General features: G+C 39.2%; 1 protein-coding gene and 1 long non-coding RNA gene across 5 annotated transcripts in view; both read left to right on the plus strand.

Annotated features, from left to right (window-relative positions):
- pip5k1ca (phosphatidylinositol-4-phosphate 5-kinase, type I, gamma a) overlaps window positions 1-22,577 on the plus strand; it is a 52,996-nt gene that overhangs the window by 5,196 nt on the left and 25,223 nt on the right. For all 3 annotated transcript variants that reach the window (XM_008407260.3, XM_008407261.3, XM_008407262.3), the window contains exons 2-6: window positions 14,097-14,128; window positions 15,371-15,457; window positions 15,571-15,701; window positions 16,399-16,516; window positions 22,359-22,511. In XM_008407260.3, the coding sequence (XP_008405482.2) occupies window positions 14,097-14,128; window positions 15,371-15,457; window positions 15,571-15,701; window positions 16,399-16,516; window positions 22,359-22,511 (521 nt within the window). The remainder of the gene's footprint in view (window positions 1-14,096; window positions 14,129-15,370; window positions 15,458-15,570; window positions 15,702-16,398; window positions 16,517-22,358; window positions 22,512-22,577) is intronic.
- LOC145551484 (uncharacterized) lies at window positions 18,233-20,979 on the plus strand. Of its 2 annotated transcripts, XR_014087335.1 has the most exons (3): window positions 18,233-19,805; window positions 20,290-20,404; window positions 20,499-20,979. It is a non-coding gene; the product is annotated as an uncharacterized LOC145551484 (long non-coding RNA). The 2 variants fall into 2 exon arrangements; XR_014087334.1 differs by having other exon boundaries at window positions 18,233-20,404.

Genomic DNA, 22,577 nt, shown 5'->3' on the forward strand with positions numbered 1-22,577 from the left:
TTTCAATATTTTAACACAAAAATAGTTTGATGTTTTGTTGTAAAGAGATGTGAAAGTTGCTACGTCATTTAAATAAAGACATAGAGTTTGCAAATTCTAATCACCTCTGCTGAAGAAAATACTATTTTATTATACTAAAATCTTTAGTCTTATATCTCAACTATAAGAGTAACGAAGTCACTGGATAGACTTTGACTTTGTCCGAAAGGTCTATCCAGTACCTTTTTGGAACATCTGAGCATATTGTTTTTAACGTAACCTCTGACCCTGTCAACCTCGTAAACACAGTAGACATTTTTAATTCATCAAAATGTTGTCCAATATCCTTGTAGTAATCCCCAAAAAGGCTATTAGCGCTGTATTTTTTTTTTTTGAAAGTGAAAGACAAGTTTCCCTACAATGTGTTAAGCTGCACTTACAAACAGCTTTATGTGTGCGATGTTGTTTAAAATTACAGCTCATCACAATACTTCGGACCAAAGGATTACTATGGCTTTTTGAGTTAAACTTGCAGAAATGTGGTGAGGCAGCGACTCTTGACAGGAAGCAGACAGCTTGATAGTCCCTGTATAGCCTGGTAGAAACCAGCCCCTTGTTCTACGCTTCACTTCGTACAAAAGGTCTGGATCCTCGGCTACTGAGATACGCTTACTGGAGGCCTGGATTCTGTTGAAGTCTTAAATTTCCACCAATCACTAACGTTTGGACGTGACGTATGTAATGGGGCAGTTCAACGCTAATCCTTAACAACCATCTCTCACTCCAAAGAGAGAAATGAACGAGATGGCTGTTAAATTTAACGACTTCATTCACTTCATCCGCTGCTGTTGCCAGACTAGAGGCAGACTACAATTTTGACGGAGCCAGCGCAGAAATATCAACGTCACCGTTCGCAGCTTCTCCTTCTATTCGCTGATTGGCCCGGTTGAAATTTTACCGGAGAAATCCAACTCAATGGGAGAAATCACTGAAGGGAGCGAAATTGCATAGGAGGCTGACGTCCTGACTCGTCCCCCACCAACCAGAACCCACAAAATTCAAGCAGTGAATGCATCACTTTAAAAAGGTATTTAAGAGAAAACTACATTTTCCACAATGCGTCTGTTGTAGGTACGTCTGCAGCTCATTCAGATGCAGAGAAAGAGAGAGAGAGAGCGAGTACGGAAATGTTACTCTGTTTTATTCCTTTGAGCTCCCAACCTCCGTCTGTCATGAAACACGTTGGGCTTTGAAGTCGGTTCGGCAGAAAGGAACGGGAGTTTTCATAGCCAAGGTCCTTGTTGCGTTTTACTGGATTATCAAAGTCGCTGCTGTTCATGCAGCACGTGACGGGCGCTCAACACCAGCATTTGGTTAACATCAGGTCCTTCTCATGTGTAATTATGATTTTGCTCTGTACGTGTGAATGCAACTGTGAGTAAGAGTCACAGCTGGCTGTTTAAAAAGCTGCCGGAGTATTTAGACCTCCTCAAAGGCTTCTGCTCCTCAGGTGGTTGTAATTTGTCCCTTTTGTGTTCTGCCAGCGTGACAGCATGAACACCTCTGATCTCACCACCCCCACTGACAGCTTCACCTCCTCTCACCTTCAGCCTTATAAACTCTCCTCTCTTTTACTCCCTGCATCTTGTCCACCTCCTCCTTGGTGAGCGATTCCCTAAACTCTGCCTCTTACTTCTCACTGCCAGTCTCCCTACCTCCCTTGTATGTTTTTTTTCCTGTTTGCCTCCTTAGCCTTGGTCTGTCAGAACTGCTGACAGAAGCACAAAGATGCCTCCTGTGGAATTCAGCATCCATCTGCTCTCCCCACCTATTTCCCTTTCCTCCGTCGGCAAGGTCTTGGTGCGCGCTCCTTGCCGTCTCCGAGACTACACTCACCAGGATCAATTTGCATCCAAGTGGCTCGTTCCAAGGAGCAGGCACTGGGAGTTTTGGCCGTATGCCAGGGCATGTGACGTCAGAATATTTGACGTAGACGATGACGCGGTTCCTTTACATTTTGTGTGCTCTGTTTTTCCCCTGTAATTGGGGGGATGTGTGCTGCAGACAGGAACCAAAGAGAGGCGAGCCAGTGGGAGCCACACTTGACCTTTTTCAGCTTGTGATGCACATTGATCCGATGCAAAAAGAGGATTCAAAATCAGTAAGAATAAAAAGTGAATAAAACCAGCTGCATTGATGTCTGTTAAGGGGACTTTGCATCTTTGAAATCCCTCCCACTGGTGGAGGCTCCGGCTCAGTTTCACTCATAGATGGCTGCGCTGTCACGGCTTCCCTCGAGGGGAAAGACGGTGAAGGCCTGCTGTTTTCAATTAGGATAGTTACTTGCCCACTGTGCAGGCTATTATTATTTCATAAGAAGCACCTGGAGCACGAGAGCATTCACACAGGAACACAAAGACCGTTGTTTTATCTGAACAGCCCACAGAAAATTCAAAGTAATTACGTACGCGTTGCCCGCTCACAACCTCACTTGGTCATGCTCATGTTTTTCAGCCCTTAGTTGGACTTTGAGCTGTGGTTTGTACCTCATGTCTCAGCCACTTGATGCTGAGTAAAGATGGGTTTGAGCTACGAGAGAGTTTAAGTCTTTGTCTTTGAAGAGCGTACATCGTTTGTACAACTTTTCATTTGTCTTTGGGGTTGTAACTCTTGACGGTTGGAGTCATTTCCATCGCAAAGTTGTAAAGACAAGTGTGCAAGAAAAAAGTTTCAAAGATGAAAAGCGAGCACAAACAACGAAAGATCAATTGTAATTTATCTAGGCTTTCTACTTCCAATATTTTTCTGTTTTTCTTTCTTTAAAATACATCCACTCCGCCTTTTGATCTGCATTTCTAAACCTTAAGGGAACGTTTTAAATCTCATTTAGGTCCAGCTTTGCAAATTTGAAAAAGTTTCTGGTTTAATTGTTTTAAACTTTTTAACTCTTGCCCGTACAAGGATTATCTTTGACTTCTCAGCCTGTCGGCTAAACCGAACCCTCAGATGATCACGGGAACCTTCGAATAAGTCTGCCTGTTTGGACTGTAGGTCTGCTGGCAGTGTTGAGGGCTCATAGAGAGAAAGATGCTGCGGGGCTCATGTATGTTTAATATGATCTGAGCAGTGACAGAAGATGTTCATTCATTAAACAGTGTGGGCCCAGTTGGCAAGTTTAGCCTCCTCGTATTTCGTCGTGCGGCGGTGATGTGGATCGAGAGAGAAGAGCGACACAAATCGTTCTAGTCGTTCACGCTGTTAGTGGGGATATGGTTCGTTTCCTCGGTCTCCGGTCCGCTCGGCGTTCACGTGTGCATTCCGAGACCGAGGTTTTCATGCGGACTGGAGTTCACGCCTCGCCAAACGAATCACACTTTCCAGGCAAACAACCAAGAGCTCAATTGAAGCAGACTAAACAGGACTGGTGTGAATGCACCTTGAAGCAAAGTTGAGTTAGTGCGTTGTGGTCTTCAGGCAGAAAATCAAACCTGTCCAAATGCTGAATTTGAAAGGTCAGACTTCAGAAAAAAAAAACAAACAAAAAAAACTGCCAAATCTGTATCTAATGTGAATGGCATCCTGCATTGTTTTTCCACCAAAGTATCCAACCTGTGTAATATCAGTTGTACACTCTCTGGCCAAAAAAATAAATAAATTGTGCCAGAAATCTGTTGTACAGTTTGCTAATATGTTCATTTCTTGCTGTCTGAAGCTTTTTAAAGCTTCATCTGTCTTTTAACAAACAAAAGCAGCTAGCTATTTGGTTGTATCGGCAGAAAGGCCAGGAATTAGCAACCACAGAAACAATTTCAAAGATTCACATAAATGTTCCTATCATATTTTCAGCTTACCACCACTTCTACGGGTATAAGGCTGTTGTGCCGCTTTATTGTACTTTTCCCTGCTACTGAATTACCTCAGTGTATATGATTAATGCTTTTCTACCATCAGTTTCTGTTTGCGGGCAGAGTTACAGCTAAATAAGCAACAGTAAACCGAGTTAATGGCTCAGTTATTTTGTATTTTCACAGAAGTCTGGGGCTGCTGCTCTTGGCTTATCTCTGAACATTCATCTTGACCTCCAGCAGCTGCAGGAAGGATTTTCCCTCTTAAGCCACACTTACTGCAGCCGCACTCTGCACGGAGGCAGATAGAGGCAGCTTTCTTTCAAGTGGGGGAGTGATAAATTCATGGAGTGCGTCTTGCTCGGCAGCCAGTGCGGCGCTGCACAATAACGGGGAAACATGCTATTGCCATATCATCACGGCACAGTTCTCTCTCTGGCTCTCCTCCTCTTCTTCATCGCCGTATCCACACTGCTCCCCGTTGGCTTTCGCATCTTGTCAATAAAATTTATATCAAGAGCCGGGAGAGTCCGTCCAGCACACCCAAACATATCACTGGCATGCAGAGTGGGACCCTTGTGACCCTTAAAAACACAATAACTTACAAAGCATATTTACAGACAAGTTGTTGTTTTTTTTATCTTAAATGAAAAAGTTTTAGTTTAATTACTTATTAAACTAAAACGTGTTGTTCTTTCAGCAGTTGAGTTGGTTAGCGATTTATCTACTATTGGCCAACAATTATTTCAATCACAATCTGATTAATCGTTACAGCAGGTTGCGATTGGCCATCAGTGTGGATCTGGTTCTGCCTGCGTGGGACGCGCGGCGCCAACGCGAACCCGCATTGTTGTGCAGCTTTGTTCCTTCTGTAGTTAGAGCAGATTACCTTACTGAGTCACCACGGCTGGACAAGGTGCTGCTCTCAGCACGAACAAAGGGCTGAGACCGACCAACCCGCTCTTTATTTCTATTATCAGTCCCTTACTCCCTCTCTCTCCTCTCATATGTCCAAATAAGGGCCTCTTTCTCTTGGCTGACAGCTGTATTTTAAGGATCAGCGAGGATCAAGCTCAATTCTGACCCACAACCTCAGTAATGGACAACATAGTGAAATTGCATAATTATGTGTGCCTTTACATGCGAGTGTGTGTGAGTCGTTTTGCTGCTGACTGTTTTTAGTTTTGCTCAGAAAACCAGGCTGTTTATCGAGATGCATTAAGGGGATCTCTGTGAGCCATTACTCCAGATGCATTCGAATTATAGTGGATGTTTTGAAAATAGATCAGCCTGAGTACCTATTTTCATTAGTTGCTGTATTTTTACAATCTGACCTACTAATGGGAGGGTACCGCATTCTCACAAACACACAGCTACACATCTGTATAGCTTGAACACTTGGAAAATGTTTTAAAACCAGAACATTTTTAAAGTGAAGGCTGTTTTCTGACCCATTTACTTTACTACTCCACACAACACAGGACATGTGCAGCTCTACAAAGACAACTTAAACTTAAACTAGAGATTTACAATAATCAGAAAATCAGCTTAAAGGCCGGATACTAATTAAGACTGGTAGTAAGAAACCTGGAACAAGTACTGTTTGCCTTTTGCTATTATCCATGTGGGGAAACAAAGTGTTATAGTTTGTATGACAAGTTCAAGCTGTTGCTGCTGCTAGTCGGGTGGAGCTCTGCTTTTTATGAAGGTGGAGCTTTGTGTAAATATTCAAGGTTTCTCAAACATGTGTGAATAAATCAAAGTAACAGTCCAGATGACTGAATGACATTATATTGTGATATAAAACAAAAATAAACAAGTCAGTTTTCCATAATCTTCCCCCATTTAACATTATGCTTCATTCTGATGAACCGAAGCTTCGAAGCATCGCTGTCATCTGGTTCCCCACTAACGTTCATGTATTAGAACGGTCCAGCTTGCGTAAATCATATTGAGAATCCTTAAAAACTCCTGAAAACTGTGGCACACTGACGCACTACAGCGAACCACCCGCCTGTCGTGGTTGAGTATTTGCCAATGCAGATTGTGTCAAATTTTTCTGCCAAATGTAACTCTATTATTTTCAGAAAATTCACCCAATTGTGGATATTTGACAGAAAATGCAGATAGCGAAGCTGAAAGACCTTGGCGCAATGCCACTTGAGGGCATTTATTTAAAGAAGTTGAGGAAGACTGTAGATGTTAGCTTCTGTTAGCAGTAATGCTAAGCCGGTTTCCACTCTGTGTAAGTTGCACTGGTTGTTTGAACTATTAAATCAGAAAGTTTTTGCGTTTTTAGAAGTATTTTTCAGATTTGAGCTGTTCGCTGCTTAGCTATTTGCAAAGCTTCTGGAAACAACGGGTCATTTTCCCTCCACTTCACTATTAAGCACTGATTTGTGTTGTTCAATTGTATACAATCTGAATATTATGCAATACGAAACGTGGATCTGACAAGACGCCATATGAAAAAGTCAGAGGGACGTGTAAACTCGCGAGGCACTATAATCAGCCCTGTCCGACCTGCCAGGTTCCTGTTTAATATGCATCTCTCTCTGGTCTCCTTCAACTTAAATTTCCATTTCAAAGTCCAGTGAGCTTTCAAGCCTCTCTGAGGGGAGAAAAAAAAATTACACTTCAATTCCCACCTGGTCCATTAGTTTGTTCCACGGTGTGAAATTAATACGTAATCATCAGGGTTCCTTCACAACCACGGCGACATTTCGTCTAGAGTCATTAGCTGCTGTCAGTAACAACCAAAGTAGTCATTTTAGCCACTTTCCGCTCAATTTGAATGTGAAATTAGTTGGTGAAGAGCAATACAGAATAGTAGCAGCTGTAGCGTTTTATTTATTTATTTATTTATTGTTTTCTTAAAACGTATGTTCGATTTGTCAGCAGCAGAGAAGTGTACATTTTCGTGTCGGTAATGTGTTGATGACTGAATTTGGGTCGCAGTCGTCCCAGTACTGGATGAAAAGAGCGCACTGCCCTGCACTTGCTTCCAGTTTCTTTTATTTATGGGTCCATGCATCATTTTCCCATGAGAAGCAGGAATTTGTGTCCTGAATTTTATTGCTATTCCTCAAATATGTATTGGGATTTTTCCGTCTTGACCACAGCAACACACAAGCTGATTCACTGACTATTAACCCTAAAATCACCATGAAGGGAAGAAAGCCTGAACCGACTTAGGACATTTGTAACAGGGCTTTCAGAGTCTCTTATATTTCTGTTTTCCTCAATCTACTGTTTGCTTTGCACCAGTCACCATAGCTCCAATCTGAGCCTCTCTAAGGAATCAGTTTATAAGCCATTTATAGCCAGGAAGTTTTTTATTATTATTATTATTAATTCCGCCTCTTTCTCTATTGACTCTAATGGATGGGTTGGCATAGCTAAAGGATTTCTTTCCAACGGTCTGCTTTCTCTTATCCTTTTTCTGTGTTGTATAAAATGAAGAGTATGCACTGCTAATAAGGGACCAGGGTGTTCTCACCGTCTGCTTGGACTAGTTTGTTCAATAAATCAAGCAAACATTGGGAATATGTACTCTTTTTAGAGCGCCCAACTCAGTCTAAGTCATCAAGAAGGATCTGGTTGCTGTGGTGTATATAAAGATGTTATCAATTGATTATTAAGAAGTTGTAGCTACTTTTCAACATACAATTTTTTTGGCTTTACATTTAAACGGAAGAAAACTGATAAAATTCAAGGTCATGGTTATATTTTGAAAAATGTCTTTCTCATTTCCTTTCACAAACTAGCTTGATTGTAACTGGGTTTTTTTTTATTTCCTAAAGAAAAAATATATCTTCTTTAAAAAATGTTGTGTACAAAGAAAGAAAATGTTTTTGTTTTTTTTTAAATTAAGTATTTAGTTTTATTGCTTTCATTTTAATATTGGTTTGCCGATTGTGGGCCATGGTGCAAATTGTTTGGACATTTCTGCCTCTGCTTTTTCATCAAGAAAAGGCCGTCTGATTGGTTGATGATTAGTGTTGGTAGCACACTGCTTATAGACCTGTTATTATGTGGGTTTTAAAAAATAAGCCTAAAGTAGATGCTTAGGTCATGTTTCTCACAGAAGCAACAACCGTAAGGACATTATTCTGCTGTTGGGTTGTAAATGCAGTGAGCTTGTAAAGCTTGTCATTAGGAAGTTACCAACTTTTTAATGTGTGGTCCTATCCAAGAATTAAGAAAAAATGTAGTTTTGGATTACAAATTACTTAAAAGGAAACTCTGCTCTCTAAACCAGACTTATATGGCATCTTATGACATCTTTATTTTTGTAAAGACCTCAACTTACAAATATGCAACAATAGGTGTTTCCCTTTATAAACAACTGATGTTTTCTCTTTCATTTTTGAGTCATTCAGATTTCGTGCACCGTTGTGTGTAAACCAACCAAAACACAAACATAGTCATGACATGACTATATCAAATGGTTGAAAAATAGGACTTGTAGCTTTAGTGTGGTTCTTTTGGACATTTACCGTTCCCCTTTCTGGGCCGAGGCCAGAAAGAGAGAGAGAGACGATGAGAACCTCCCCAGTCTGAACTGGTGCGGTCATGGAAAAGTACTCACCCTGCTGGCAGCTGAGATCCAGGGATCAAGGGTGGAGCAGCCTGGTGACACTGATTCAGGATCAGTTTGCCTTCTGCTTATCTGAACAGAACCGCTGTGAGCAGAGTGACCTCAGTCGAGGGGAAAGATAACTTAACATCATCTGACAAAAGGGAGCTCCTGAAGGTAGCTGTGTCTGTCTGAATCTCTTTAGCATCCTGGGACATGAGAGGAACAAACGAGGCCCTCTGGAAACCTGATGTTGATCACGCTAAAGCAGCATCAACACAGCCGAGAGGAGCTGCTTGTTTTATTGTCCTTCTGTTCACTGGATTCATTTTTCTCCTCTGTTATCTTAAGAAAACACATTTTAGATATCACGTCGGGCATATGTTTACGCAGTAATGAATTGTTGCTTTGTTATGGTCAGAAAATGAAGTCTCAATCAATAGCTGGAGGGCCATCGCTTGGCGTCTGCTGAGATAACGGTGCATACATAAACAGCTCGGTTCATATTCAGAGAGTCCCAGTATCGATTGGATCTGCGGTTCACAAAGCTGTAGTAGAAACATAAACGAATCCGAGGATGCTTACATATTTAATCAATAAACAAGAAGGATACATTTTGCAGTACTGTAGAAAATAAATATTGACCTGTTTGTACTATGCATAAAATTGTAATAAATAATCATCACATTTATTTTAGTGATTATTTCATTGAAAACCTAACAATTTTCCATTTAGTACCAAATTTGACAGCAATTTGACTCCCTAATACGGTACATTTTTGACAATGAGATCAGAAATTTTCTAGAAACAAACATGACAATCTCTGAGTTCCTAAAGTAAAAAAAATTTCAACTTGTGAAACTCTAAAAAATCTACATGTTTTTTTTCTAGAAAATTAATCTAAAAATTTCTGATTATTTTGGCAGAAATTGACTCTTTCTCTTTATTTTCCTATCTACAATGGCCCTAACACGTCATTGTACCGTAGCTACCGAGTTGTTTGCCACAAACTAAAAACAAAATGAGGCATTTTATTTTTCTTTAAAGAGATTAGATGACCAATTTCAAGCAAGAATTACAAAGAAGTTGAAAACTGACAAAAGTTAAACTCAAGAATTATGAAAATATTTCAGTCTGGAAACTTTGGGAGTAATTTGAACATATTTCATCATATTTCATCATATTTGATACAAGTACTCCCAGATTTCTACCTCTTTAACAAAGTTTACTCTTCTCATAAACCGGCTATCTCAGTCAACGGCAGTGAAAAATATATTTTACACATACTCAAAAACAAAGCAATATGCTGCTTAAGTGAACAATGTTTATTTTTTAAACCATTTTAATGTTTTTCCAAGAAAAGAAAACGGTAAGAAACTTCAGATTTTTAAACTTAAACTGAGGCAAATCAAAAATATTCTTTGAAACATCACCTGGTAGGATTTTACTGGCATGTTGTGAAATCATGCGACCAAAAAAAAAAGTGATTTCTTGCAACATAAATCCACATGCCATATACATATTTTCTCGATATGTTTGTCAGAAAAATTCCTAACCCTGATAAAGAGGTCTAGACCTCATGATTTAGCATACTGTGTCACATGCGAGCATAAATATAAACACTACGTTTTGCCATAGGCTAGCAAGCAAATTATGCAGAAAGACTTTGCATTTAGACACAAAATACGTTTTGGCAATTTCTTATTTCAATCCACTGGTGACTGCTGGTTCTTACTGCACTGATGCAGGCCTCTCAGCGCTCTCTATTTATCTAATCTGTCTGTCTTTCATCCACCTCTATTCTCACTCTTGGCTTTATTTTGAACCGTGAGCCAACAGTCTCCCTCTGGACCTACGTGTACGGGTAAGCTGTACCAAATATCGCTCCGTGGCCGTGCTAATGCCCTATTCAGCATCATGTGAGGACATGGAGACAGCATCTGTCTGTTGAATCTGGGCACACGTGCGTTAGTTATAAAAATGCTGGTTGACCTCAATTCAGGGCGCCATGGTAACAAGAGGGAGGAATGGTGCGCTTGTGAGTGGGAAAACGTGCGTGAGGCAGGAGTAAATTTTCAAGGACACAGACAGCACTGCAGGTTATCTTGACAGCTCGATGTCAGCACATCGGGAATAGTGTGAGATTTTCAGATGTTTGTATTTCGGATCACATCGATGTTTGGAGATTAGATGTAAGGAACAACAAGACATGTTTGACTTTGCTGGATCCCAGTTATCCATGAGTACGGAGGCCTGCACAGCCCCCCTGCACATTGCAAAGCAAGTTCAAACAAGAACTCATTCTACATGTGTGTGCCTGTCCTCTGTCTGTAGCTAGCAGGTAATATACTATTACACTGACACATTTTAACTGCTTTACGTGGATTTCCCTTTTGTAGAGTTTGAAAGGTGTTTTTGATTAATGAAGTGTTTGCTCGGATGGTTTTGGTGCTTTTGGGTTATGTAGTGCTCGCATGAGAAGTAAAACCAATGAGCTGAAGCGAATATAGCAGCTCTGTGGTTTGTCAGGCATTTTTATGGAAGGTGATGTGTGTATCGGCACATTTTTCCAACCGTCTACTGTAAACAGGTTCAACACATGATTAGTTTCATGCGTCCCTAGCAGGGTTTGTGTGTGAGAATGGTCACTGCGTCTCACTTTGCCATGCGTTGCCATTACCAGCTGGCAATGGACTCCTCCCTCAAGGGCTGCGAGAATGAGTCGTAAACCGAGGCATAGCAGGTCAGCTAGGCAACACGCTGCGCAAGCAGCTATTCATTCAAAAGGTCCTGTTTGTTGTTCCCTTCCCCGAACAGCCTGCCGCCGCATAACGGTATAGGAGGATTCATTTCCCCTTATGTGCTCCTTCAAAGGACTCCTGTAACTGAATCTCAAGGGAACCTGTTAAAAGGAAATGAAGAAATGATAATAAAATGTTTTTTACTCCTGCTCATAAAGCATATTGGTTCTCAGTTTTTCACTGACTTTCTGTAATGTATTTGGTAAATGTCTCTTTGTGCCGCAGTTATTACTTCCTCTGATAGCTCCAGAATATCACAGGGTTCGTTTTTTTTTTTGGGGGGGAGGGGTTTGCACCAACATTTGGTTTGGTGTTCCTCTAATAAAGTGGCTCATACTTTGTTAACATCAACTTAATAGTTTAAATTGAAATTACTATATACCTAAAAAAAATATCATATCATCTTGACATGATATGTCAAGATTAAGTTGCAGATTTTGTCACGCTGAAATGTTTCACACTATCAAATTATTTTCTTTCAGACAAAGATAGCTTGAATAATGACTCTAGAAAACAGTTTTCAGCTATCCAACTCAACTTGGCCGTGGCTGAAAAAGTAATTCCTCCCCCTTGTGAAGTCATGAATTAACTGTCCAACAGTTTCACCTTCATTTTCACTACACAGACCTAAAAAAGAAAAACAACTGCCAGACATGTAAAAATAAAAACAAATCACTGAAACAGAACATGTCTGACAACATGAAGTACACTAAAAGATCTCAAATACAACACAACACAAAGTCTGGGAGTAATTACAAGGCATTTTCAAAAACTTTGGGACTCAAGTGAACCATAGTGACATAGCCATTATCCAGAAATCAAGAAAACATAGAAATGTGGTGAACCATTTAAGAAGCGTCCAGCAAACATCACTTGCCTCAATAAAGTAATGTTCATGAGTCAACAACAAGTAGGACTATCGGCAAGATGGTGTCAATGCCAAGATGAAATCCTTTGTTCACTACAAACAATACATACACCCATCTCACATTTGTTAGAAAAAAAACTCTTGATAATTACCAGTGCATAAGAGACAAATTATACTTGCAATTAAAAACTAACACCACATTCCAAGAAGACAGCATCATACTCACAGTCAACCATGGTGATGGATGTATGATAAGCTTGTTTAGGAGTTGAATGAATTGGTAGAGTTGGTAAAATCGTGAATCTTACTCTCAACCAGAAAATCCTGCTGGAGTCCATCTGGGAAGAAGTTTCTCACCTCAAACTTAACTTGTAGTTTATACAGTTGGGCCATAATATGAAGCAGACCAGCAGGTTTCACTGCTCGAAAACAGGAAAAAAGGAGTGGCCTAGTGGCCTTAAGTCATCAAAATTTGCTTGATTTTGTTGTCTGACAAACATTTAACAGAAATCTTTTAGAAATCTTTTAGATTTCTTAAAAGTAGCAGAGACGTGGACATTTTTAGTTAATAAAAAGGAGCTCTGTTCGAACACGAAACTACATCACACAACTCAATCACATGCGTGTACACACAGGCGCAAATCTGTGGTAAAAAGTAGCAGAGGCGTGTCTTTAATTGTCTGCGTTGAAAGCATTCCTTCATTGACATTTTTTTTTCTCCTTCTCTTGATCTTTCCTTTACATTTATTCCCGCAGCGCTCTAGTTGGCTTGGAGCTTCATTGGCACGCTTCGGTTTGCTCTCCTCTGCGCAAATATGTGGAAAAGCGAGAGGCAGAGCGAGGGGAGAGCTGAGCGGTGGCAAAGTGACAATGCCTTGGCTTTGTCACATGGACGTCCACGAGTGGCCCGCAGACAGAAGGAGGAGGAGACCGGCCATAAGTTCATTCAGAAACAGAATCAAGCTGTGAGGATGTTCCACCTCTTAGGCGTATTTTTTTTTGGTGCGTTAGATGTTTCGGGCTTCGCTCAGATATCATGTTTGAAGAAGTGTTTTGACTCCAGAAGAGCAGTTAAACAATGTAATTTGATCTAAAAGTTATTTACCGCTGAACCAGGGAAGGAAAAAAAATGTTTCTTTAAATAGTATTTTAACTTTGGAACTGTTCGAAAGCGCTCGCTGCTTCAGCGTCGTCCATAGTGTCACGTTGCTGGAAAAGTACGCTTTAAGTTCTCCTACCACCAGATTGCTCCTCTTAGCTGCCAGCCTGCGGTTGCCTCAGTCCCTTCATAAATGTCACCCACTAAGTTTTTAAAATGAAAACAGAACAGGCTGATTAATCCTGTCATTGTCTGAACCCCTCTCTCATCCCCCTCTCCTGCTGTCTTTCCACTCTTCCATTTGCTCGTTTTGCGTTTTCTCTTTCCTATCTTCTTCGCCCTTTCCTCCGTTATTATGCCGAGTGTTATGTGTCCATAATTACAGAGCTATTTCAGGGCTTCCTGGTGAAAACAGTGCTCTGATTGCCTTTCCCTACAGCTTACATCCTGTTATTAAAGTAAGGATGATCATAACACAGCAGATGTTAAGACCGCACGACTGCAACGCGCATTATATCATTTACGTCTGCAAACCAACTTGGAAAATAAAGGCGTCTGTGCTTCTTCCAGGCAAATGGGTAGTTCGCACAGTAATCATTAAGTGTCAGAAAGTTGGAGGTTGTTTTAAATGACTCTGTATGATGTGTGGTTTGTTTTCAACAGAGCAGAAACAAATGCATGGTCACACGGAATGCACAAGGCTTAAGGAAGGACTGCGCGTCCTTGCAGCCGATGTCTCTGTTTGCTGTAGTTGCTCCGGGAGGCCTCGCTTTGTCTTTGACACTGTTGTTACATAATGTCAGGCGGCCTCTTGCTCCCCTGGGGATCCGACTTTGTCACAGAGAGCACTTACAGGGCACCGTGATTGACCACCTTATCACACAGCAACTAACGCAGCCATCTCTCTCCCTTTTCTGTCCTGCAGATGCAGCTGCCAGGAAAGCCTTCATCACAGAGGTGAGCTGAAATCTTTCACTGTAACATCCAATCAGCCTTTTTTTTTAGATCCATTTGTATCATAAGTATCTTTTTTTTTTTACTACAGTGATCAGCGCCAACTAACATCAGACATGTTAGGTATTTTCAACGTCAAATTCACAAATTTGTGTTCCTCTGAGTAAAGTCTCTTTTCTCTGGCATTACCCACAATGTGCAGTCTGTTAAGGCGAAACCTTAAAAGAACATCGCAATTCGTCTTACTGGACTCTGCTGAGAGTTTAATTCTCCTTAAATGCCAACTAAATCCTCGAGTTCAATTGGGATTTCCTGCAATAACGCCAGACATATCATTACCTGGATAACATTTGAGACATCCAGTTCAGCCTCTAAATTATATAAATACTGTACGCAGCGCAGGGTTTGGGTCTGATTGATTAAAGTGGTAAAATGTCTTTTATGATACTTAAACCACAAATGGGAAATGAGGCAGAGAGTTTGACTCAGGTTACAGTTAAAGAGTTGAGTTTTGACTTAAACTTACACTCCAAAGACTTTGACTGGACAACAATAACAATATAAGACTTGACTTGACTTCAAGTTGCACTCCAAAACTTCAAGACTTTATTTGGACTCGCACTGTAAACTAACTGACTTACTTGTGCTATAAAGATTCAGATCAATTCTTTACACCTACACCTTAATGTCAGAAGGCTTGATTTTACCTTTAAAAACTATGGACTTGATTTGTGCTCAAAAACTCTAGACTTCACTTGGACTTGTCCTTTAAAGACTTGACTTGGCCTCGTGCACCAGATGCTTGAGATCTGCTGCTCTGCAGACTTAAGGCTTGAATTGGACTTGTTCTTCAAAACCTTCAGATTTGACTGAGGAACATTTTAAAGACATGAGACATGAATTGAACTCGTGCTTTAAAATCTCTTGACTTACAATCACGCTTGAAAGACTCAAGACTTGGAACATCTGAGAAACATCTTTGACTTCAGTCAGTTCAAACTTTAACTTGTGAAATGAAAATGTCAGATGTAAAGTGTTTAATATTGTATTAGTAACTGTATTTAATAAAAACCTTGTTGTTCTGTAAGCCGTGTTCTGAGTTATGGCTAGTTTGGCTGTCATCACAGTTTCTGCCTGAGCCTCTACACTCCCACACCTTGTAAAAATAATGGCAATCACCTTTATTGACGTTTGAACTGATACAAATATCAATATATACCCATTTGCCTCTGTCCATTTTCTCAGATGCCCTCCTCTTCAGGCCAGCCTGGTCAAGGAAAGAAGATTGGCCACAGAGGGGTGGACGCCTCAGGAGAAACTACGTACAAGAAGGTGCTGAGAAATGCTAAGAGATTACTCTACAGCTCTGGAAAACCCCTCAATGCACTTTGATTTGTTTTCAAGTTAATTATTTATGTCTTTTCTTTGGCCGTCACCAACTGCAGACCACATCATCGGCGTTGAAAGGTGCCATCCAGTTGGGAATCGGTTACACAGTCGGCAACCTGAGCTCCAAGCCGGAGAGAGATGTGTTGATGCAAGATTTCTACGTGGTGGAAAGCATCTTTTTCCCCAGGTCAGTACTTTACACCTGCAGAATGATGCACTTCTGAATATTTTATGCAAAATTTTGTAGCCTAGATGCCAGTCAAATGTTCATGAACCCAGAATGCAATAGAAGAACTCTGTACAATTTCGTGTGGCGTTGGACCCTAACTCAGGCAGGAGGTCGGCAGGATCAGTTTTTATGAAAATGAAGCGAAATGGAAAACAAAAACAAACAGGAAACAAACTGGAAGGGACGGGTAGAGTCTGGGAGTGAAACGTGGGAACATGTGAAGGACCTGGCAACTAATCCTGGATCACAATAGGAAGAACTGACGAGACGTAGAGGTTTATATGCTGGGAAGGCAATGGCTTAAACAAGGAACAGGTGTGAAGCTTGGCTCAAAGGGCACCGAAAAAGAATAAAGAACATGACAAATCACAAGCAAAGACAACGAAGCACTAGGATAAAAGAAAAACATGACTAAACAGAGCCTGACCAAACACAAGAGCCACCAGAAATAAAAGACCAAAACTATCAAAGCAACTCTGGAACAGGACTTTCTGGGAAGACAGGAAACAGATTATCAATAAAAAACAAGAACTACAAGTGAACTCTTAACTCAAACTAGACCTTAGCTTGATGTCACTTTTGTAATTACTTATTTAAATCTGCTATTTGAAATGCTTTCTAATAATCTTTTTACTGGTTTTGTTTTGCTCTCCAGTGAAGGGAGCAACCTCACTCCAGCCCATCATTTCCCAGACTTCCGCTTTAAGACGTACGCTCCTGTGGCCTTCCGCTACTTCAGAGAACTGTTCGGCATCAGGCCGGACGACTACCTGGTAAGAGCCGCTTTTTTTACTTCCAGTGTTGTTTGTAGTAGATTTTGTTTTCGTACGTGTCCCCTTAATTGTTCTGTCATGGAGAGAGTTTCAGAATCAGTACGGCTGCAGGCCCAAGAGGAACACGTTGTCTTTTCCATCAGAGTATAAAACCAATGTTGATTCACCGCCCTGTTTAGAGTCGAAAAAGCACAATTGACCACTGTTTAGTTACGTGTTTGCTTGTTTTTTTCGTCTGCACATGTGTAATTTAACAGCATAGCTAAGAACAAACAACAGAACAAGACAGCGTTCATTTAAAATCTTCAACAGGTCGGTGTGATCAAATTGTTCAGTAATAAAAATATGGAATACAAAACTAGTATAATTTTTTGGGGAGTGTGATCAGCATTTTATCAGCTTTTGGCAGACAGCTGTGTAGCAGTCTGGTGGTTCTGCTTCAGTTGTTGCGTCATGATAAGCCCGATGGCAGCGGGTTCAGAGAGTTTGTAGAGAATCAGTAAAGAGTCTCTAGACAAAGTTCAGAGCCATTTTCCTGCAGGGCCCTCTTCCAGATTACAGATGATGTTCTACTATTATAAGAATTAATGTAAACAATCAGCAAATTTTCCTCTGTTGGCTATGTCTTAAATATTTTTTCCTTTTAAAAAATGTGTCTACTTTCCCTAATGTTAGTTGTGTAGGAATGGACAGGGCACTTTATGTAATTGCTATTAATATCATGGCTTTCCATGAAAAACACAAGTTTTTTCAGTATCACCTAATCGGTTCTAAAGTTGGTCCGGTGGACATTATCGGCGTATTTCCACAGCTCAGCACCGTCCAATTACTCCACGGTGAGGTGTCGGGGCCAGACGTTCCTGTTTAAAAACTGACAACCTTTTGGCACACGCATTATTTTGAGTGTGCCAGAGCAGGATGATGGCCTGCACATTATTACCGTCTCTGACAGATCCACAGTCATGCCTCTCGCTCTGAAACTGTCAGGCTGAGTTGCAGCAAGGCCGTCCGTCGACAGTATGAGGTCAAGCACGCTCAGTTTTGTTCTCATCATGAAGAATTAATATATAAAACAAGAAATACTTGATCCAAAGCAAGGGGGAAATGCTCTTTCAATACGTAGCAAAAGTATGAAAGCAGATGTCTTATTAAGAAAAATATTGGAGCAAATGTAAAGCCTGTCAAGCTGCGTTGTTGAAATGCCAACAGGAAAGAATAAGTGTGGCCCTGCAGAACAAGGCTTAATATTCTGCATGTAGAATAGATGTTTTTACATTCCTCTATGGTAATAAAAGAGATAATGCAGTTCGACAGTTTTAGTTTAAAGCTATGGTTATGCAAGTCATTTTTAAAGTGACCAGCTATTTTCCTGAATTTCAACTAATTAGCTCTCAGGGCGATAGATTCTGCATTAACAACTGGTTGGTTTCTCTTTCTCAGTGGAATCCTCGTAAATATTTAGGCTGCTTATATTAATATAGTCTTCATAAAATGATGGAAGGCTCACACCAGCATCATCCCCTAGCAAAGTGTGTTCAGGTTCATCTCCTGCACTGCAAAACTGAAATCTTAGTAAGATTAAATATCTTAAATTAAGGAGATTTTTCTTGTTTTCTTTCTGACAAGATAATTTTTCTCACCAAGAGGGATTTATGTTAGAATATTTTTCTTATTTTAAGTGTTTTTGTACTTAATTATCTCAGTAAGATATAAAAGCTTAATATTAAGAAAATATTACTTATTATGAGTAAATATGTGCTAGAATCTAGAATATCAATATTTACCAATCAAACTTCAAGTCTAGAACTTATTTTATATAAGTAAAAATTTCTTATTTCAAGCACATAAAGCGAAATCACATACTTAATGAAATGTCTTCAGATAATTAAAACAGACCATGTCCAAATGGAATCCTTTGTGTTTTTGTCAATAAAAAATAATAAAAAAAACCCATGAACTTATACTCTTGTATAAGTTGGCAGAGTGTACTGGAAATTATAATTTAATATTTAAACGGTTGACATTTAACACAACAATTTCAGAGACAATATCAGTTTATATATCAAGATAATTCTTGGCATGTTTCCATCTGCTGTGGACCTTAATCTGATCTTCTTGATGCAAGATGTGGGACCTCTCACTGACATGTCATGACATTTCTATTGATGTGTGATTTGAAATGGCTGGTATTCCACACAATGAGATTAGAATCAACAATATTGATTAGCTGAATGTCATGATAAATATTTTAACTTTTGGTTTATATTTCAAATTCTTACTTTATATGTTATTAATATTAGTTTGAACAATATTTTATTGTTCAAACTAACAATAAGTAGTCCTTGTTTGATTTAATTATGACATAATACAATCCAAATGGGAAAGCGCCCAAAATGGCAGTGAGATAGTATTAATGTTCGATACAACAGATTTTCTTTCCGATCCAATACCGAGTAAAATTTAAGCTGGTATTGGCAATACAGATCCCATACTTTGTGCAAAGACAGTTAATTTGTTTCTTAATTAAATAAAAAAATAAATGTAATCCATATCTTGGCTTCATAAAAAGAACACAATGTACTCTGATGCACTCATTTTAAACTCAGAAGTACATTGAGAACAATCTCGTTTACTATAAACTCTTTTAATTAAGCTGAAATATACAAAACATGTGAAAATCGAGTTGCAAACTAAAAAAAAGAAAATTAGTAAAGTAATAACCCTACTAAACACATCCTTGTTTAATTATTAAAACTACTATAAAATGACAGCTGAAATAGCTCCATGTCACTTCTTTTTATAATCTGTCAACATGTTCATTTCTGAGTGAGTGAGCGTCAGCAGCACGCTGCGCATGGGCATTACGTCCTTACACATTACATACTCACCAGGCGGAAGAAAAAGTAGTTCCCATTAACAACGTTTCATTTCGGCAAGATCTCAATAATTTAGTTACTTTTTAACTTGCTCTTGTTAATCTACATTATCTCAAATTACTAAAGTGTTGAAAGTATTGATCCTTGGATCTGACAATAGATTTTAAAGAATTAAGTTCTAGTATCGGAAGAATCGATATTTCAGTATCAATCCGCACATCACTAACGGCAACGCCAGAGATCATTTAACTGCCCTGATTAACGGTTAATTCAGTTGTAACAGCCTAACTAAGCTTTTGTCTACTGTACTTTTACAAGATTTTCTTTTGGCAAATTCTCTAATCTCGGTTGGACATGAATGAAGATGGAGGACTTTTTTACGTGTATAGACCCTACAGCTGCTGTACTCGGAGGTAAGTTTAAAGTTGTCTGTCTTTCTAAGATAAGCTAACTGAAGCTAGTTAGCATGTCGTGATATGCCAATTTTAAAGAGCCGCTCTTGTGAATATGAGCTTTGAACAGTTATTAACCACAATAGCTGTGGCTTAATAATAATATCAACACGAGTTCTTGGTAGCTTCCGTTTTTTAACATAGCTAAGGTGGCTTCTCATTCGTAGCTTCTGATTCGGGAAATGGTTAAAGAGCAATTCCGCCTAGTATTTCACTAACTGAGGGTGTTTGATGTGCTGTAATTTAAAAACTTAAATGCAATGAGTCAAAAAGCCTAGGTTAGATATTCCACACTGTTACCAGGATATTTTAAACACTATTTTTGATTGGTGAATTTAAGTAGTCCTTGTTTGATTTAATTAAAATAACTTTCTTGCCATCTTGAATTCATGTAATATTGTAATTGAGCACATAAACTAAAATAAGACTTGTTTTATTTTTCAAGTAAACCAAACTGTTGCCATGGTGAAGCCTATGCCAATCACGTCTCCAATCACGTATTGCACCATCTAAAAGAAACTTTGGGAATTGCAAGTGACGCCGTCCTTCACATTCTTGAGGTAAGAAATTTATGATACTGATTCATCATTACACTGATTAGTCCCTAAAACGTGGTTTGTTTTGTGATTGTTTTTCTGTCTGTGCTTCAATTAGCAGATGACCCAACAACTTCAAACAAGACCACTTTTCAGCTCTGCAGTGATCATGAAACCAACTTTCTACTGGCCATTGGAACCATGTCTGCCCTGATCTTCTGAAAGGAGGACATCACAGCTACTACACCTTTCAGCATGCTTGTCTGTGGCCACTCCTCTCTGTACTGCTGACAGACGTCTTGAGAACGGCGTCCGTAACTGAGGCAAGACTTCCACATATAGAAGGCTATGGCTTATTGGAAGAAGTTCATTGCGTAGGAAGCTCCTATTGTTGACATCTAATCCCAAGATTTTTTTTTCCTTTGGACAATTTGGTTTGCTTGACTCTTAGGGCGGCAGATGTGTCAGATCGTCATTGTTCTGTCATTTTACAGGATTGTTTCAGAATCAGATGCCCATCCAGACTTTAAATTCTGACCAGTAGTCATGTTTTATTGTGTTTATGTGAAACTTAAACGTAATAAAGATGTTAAAAGTAATTGAACTTATGTCTTCATTTCAGCAAGCCAATAACATCTCTTGTTCCAGTATTCACAGGATAAATTTTGGATTTTTGTCTTAGCATAAGAACCTTGAGTAAAGCTGTGACAAAATATATATTTTAATCCTATACAACAATAAAAATAAACTAGATTTAGGTATATCACTGCAAAAAGTCCCCTTTCAAAAACAAGAAAAAAAAAGTACAAAAATAGGGTACAATTTTCTTAAAATAAGAAAAATTATCTGCCAACAGAACAAGAAAATTTATCTTGTCAAGATTTTCCAAAACAAGAAAAAATATCTAACCAAGATAAACCTACAATATCTTAAAATTAGTGTATTTGTACTTAAAACAAGCCAATTTTACTAATACAAATAGAATATATGAGATTTATTTTCTTAATACATAGAACATTTTTCTTAAAAGAAGAACATTTTACGCTATTTCAAGAAATTCAGTGTCAAGTAACATTTTCTTTACTTGAGATAATTTTTCTTAAAATAAGATAATATATCTTACTCGTATAAGTAAAATTGGCTTGTTTTAAGTAAAAATACACTAATTTTAAGATATTGTAGGTTTATCTTGGTTAGATATTTTTTCTTATTTTAGAAAATCTTGACAAGATAAATTTTCTTGTTCTGTTGGCAGATAATTTTTCTTATTTTAAGAAAATTATACCCTATTTTGTACTTTTTTTTCTTGTTTTTGAAAGGGGACTTTTTGCAGTGTGAGTCCTTATTAAACATCATTTAATCACAATAACATAAACATCATGTTAGGCTTCCTCTGTCTTCCGCCGACTCTTGGTTGACAACTTTGACCTTTACTCGCCCGACACTCCGAGCGCTTTTGAGCTCGTGTTGACAGACCGCCGATGTTTTCTCTTCATGCATCATTTATTTACAGCCCAACAGCACAGATCCAACGGACTGGACACAGGCTTGATTGAAACATGACTTCTCTTTTTCTCACATTAACAGACGATTATAGCTTGAAAGATAAATCGGCCTACGTTTTTTACAAATGCTTCCCCTGCTGCAGCTCCAGACGTGCAACGTATTAAGCATTTGTGTACCAATAGTCAGGTAAAATGTACCTGGATTGTTTAAAAAGTAAATGAAAATATGAGGGCATAAAGTTCACAATATGATGAGCAAAGCAGTAGGTAAACAGCATTGGTCCACATTTGCACTTTCTTATCTTAAAGTTGTTCTTTTAAGTAGAAATAAATAGGTTTCGATTTGACTTTTTGCTGCTTTTGTGGAGAATTTCCTCTTTCTTTTTTGTTGAAATTTAGAATTAAAATTTTAAATATGACCAGTGATCTATTTTAAGTGAGTACTAGTGTGGTCGGTTTCTGTCTCCCTGCAGTACTCCCTCTGTAACGAGCCTCTGATCGAGCTGTCCAACCCCGGAGCGAGCGGCTCCGTCTTCTACCTTACGAAGGACGACGAGTTCATCATCAAAACCGTGATGCACAAGGAGGCTGAGTTCTTACAGAAGCTGCTGCCTGGATACTACATGGTGAGCAAAGTCCAGGCGCACGTGTGGGAGCGACTCTGAAAAGTTTGATAAATGCAGATGTGGGGG

This window comes from Poecilia reticulata, chromosome 4 (assembly GCF_904066995.2).
Source record: "Poecilia reticulata chromosome 4, P_reticulata-male-v2, whole genome shotgun sequence".
Classification (NCBI taxonomy): domain Eukaryota; kingdom Metazoa; phylum Chordata; class Actinopteri; order Cyprinodontiformes; family Poeciliidae; genus Poecilia; species Poecilia reticulata.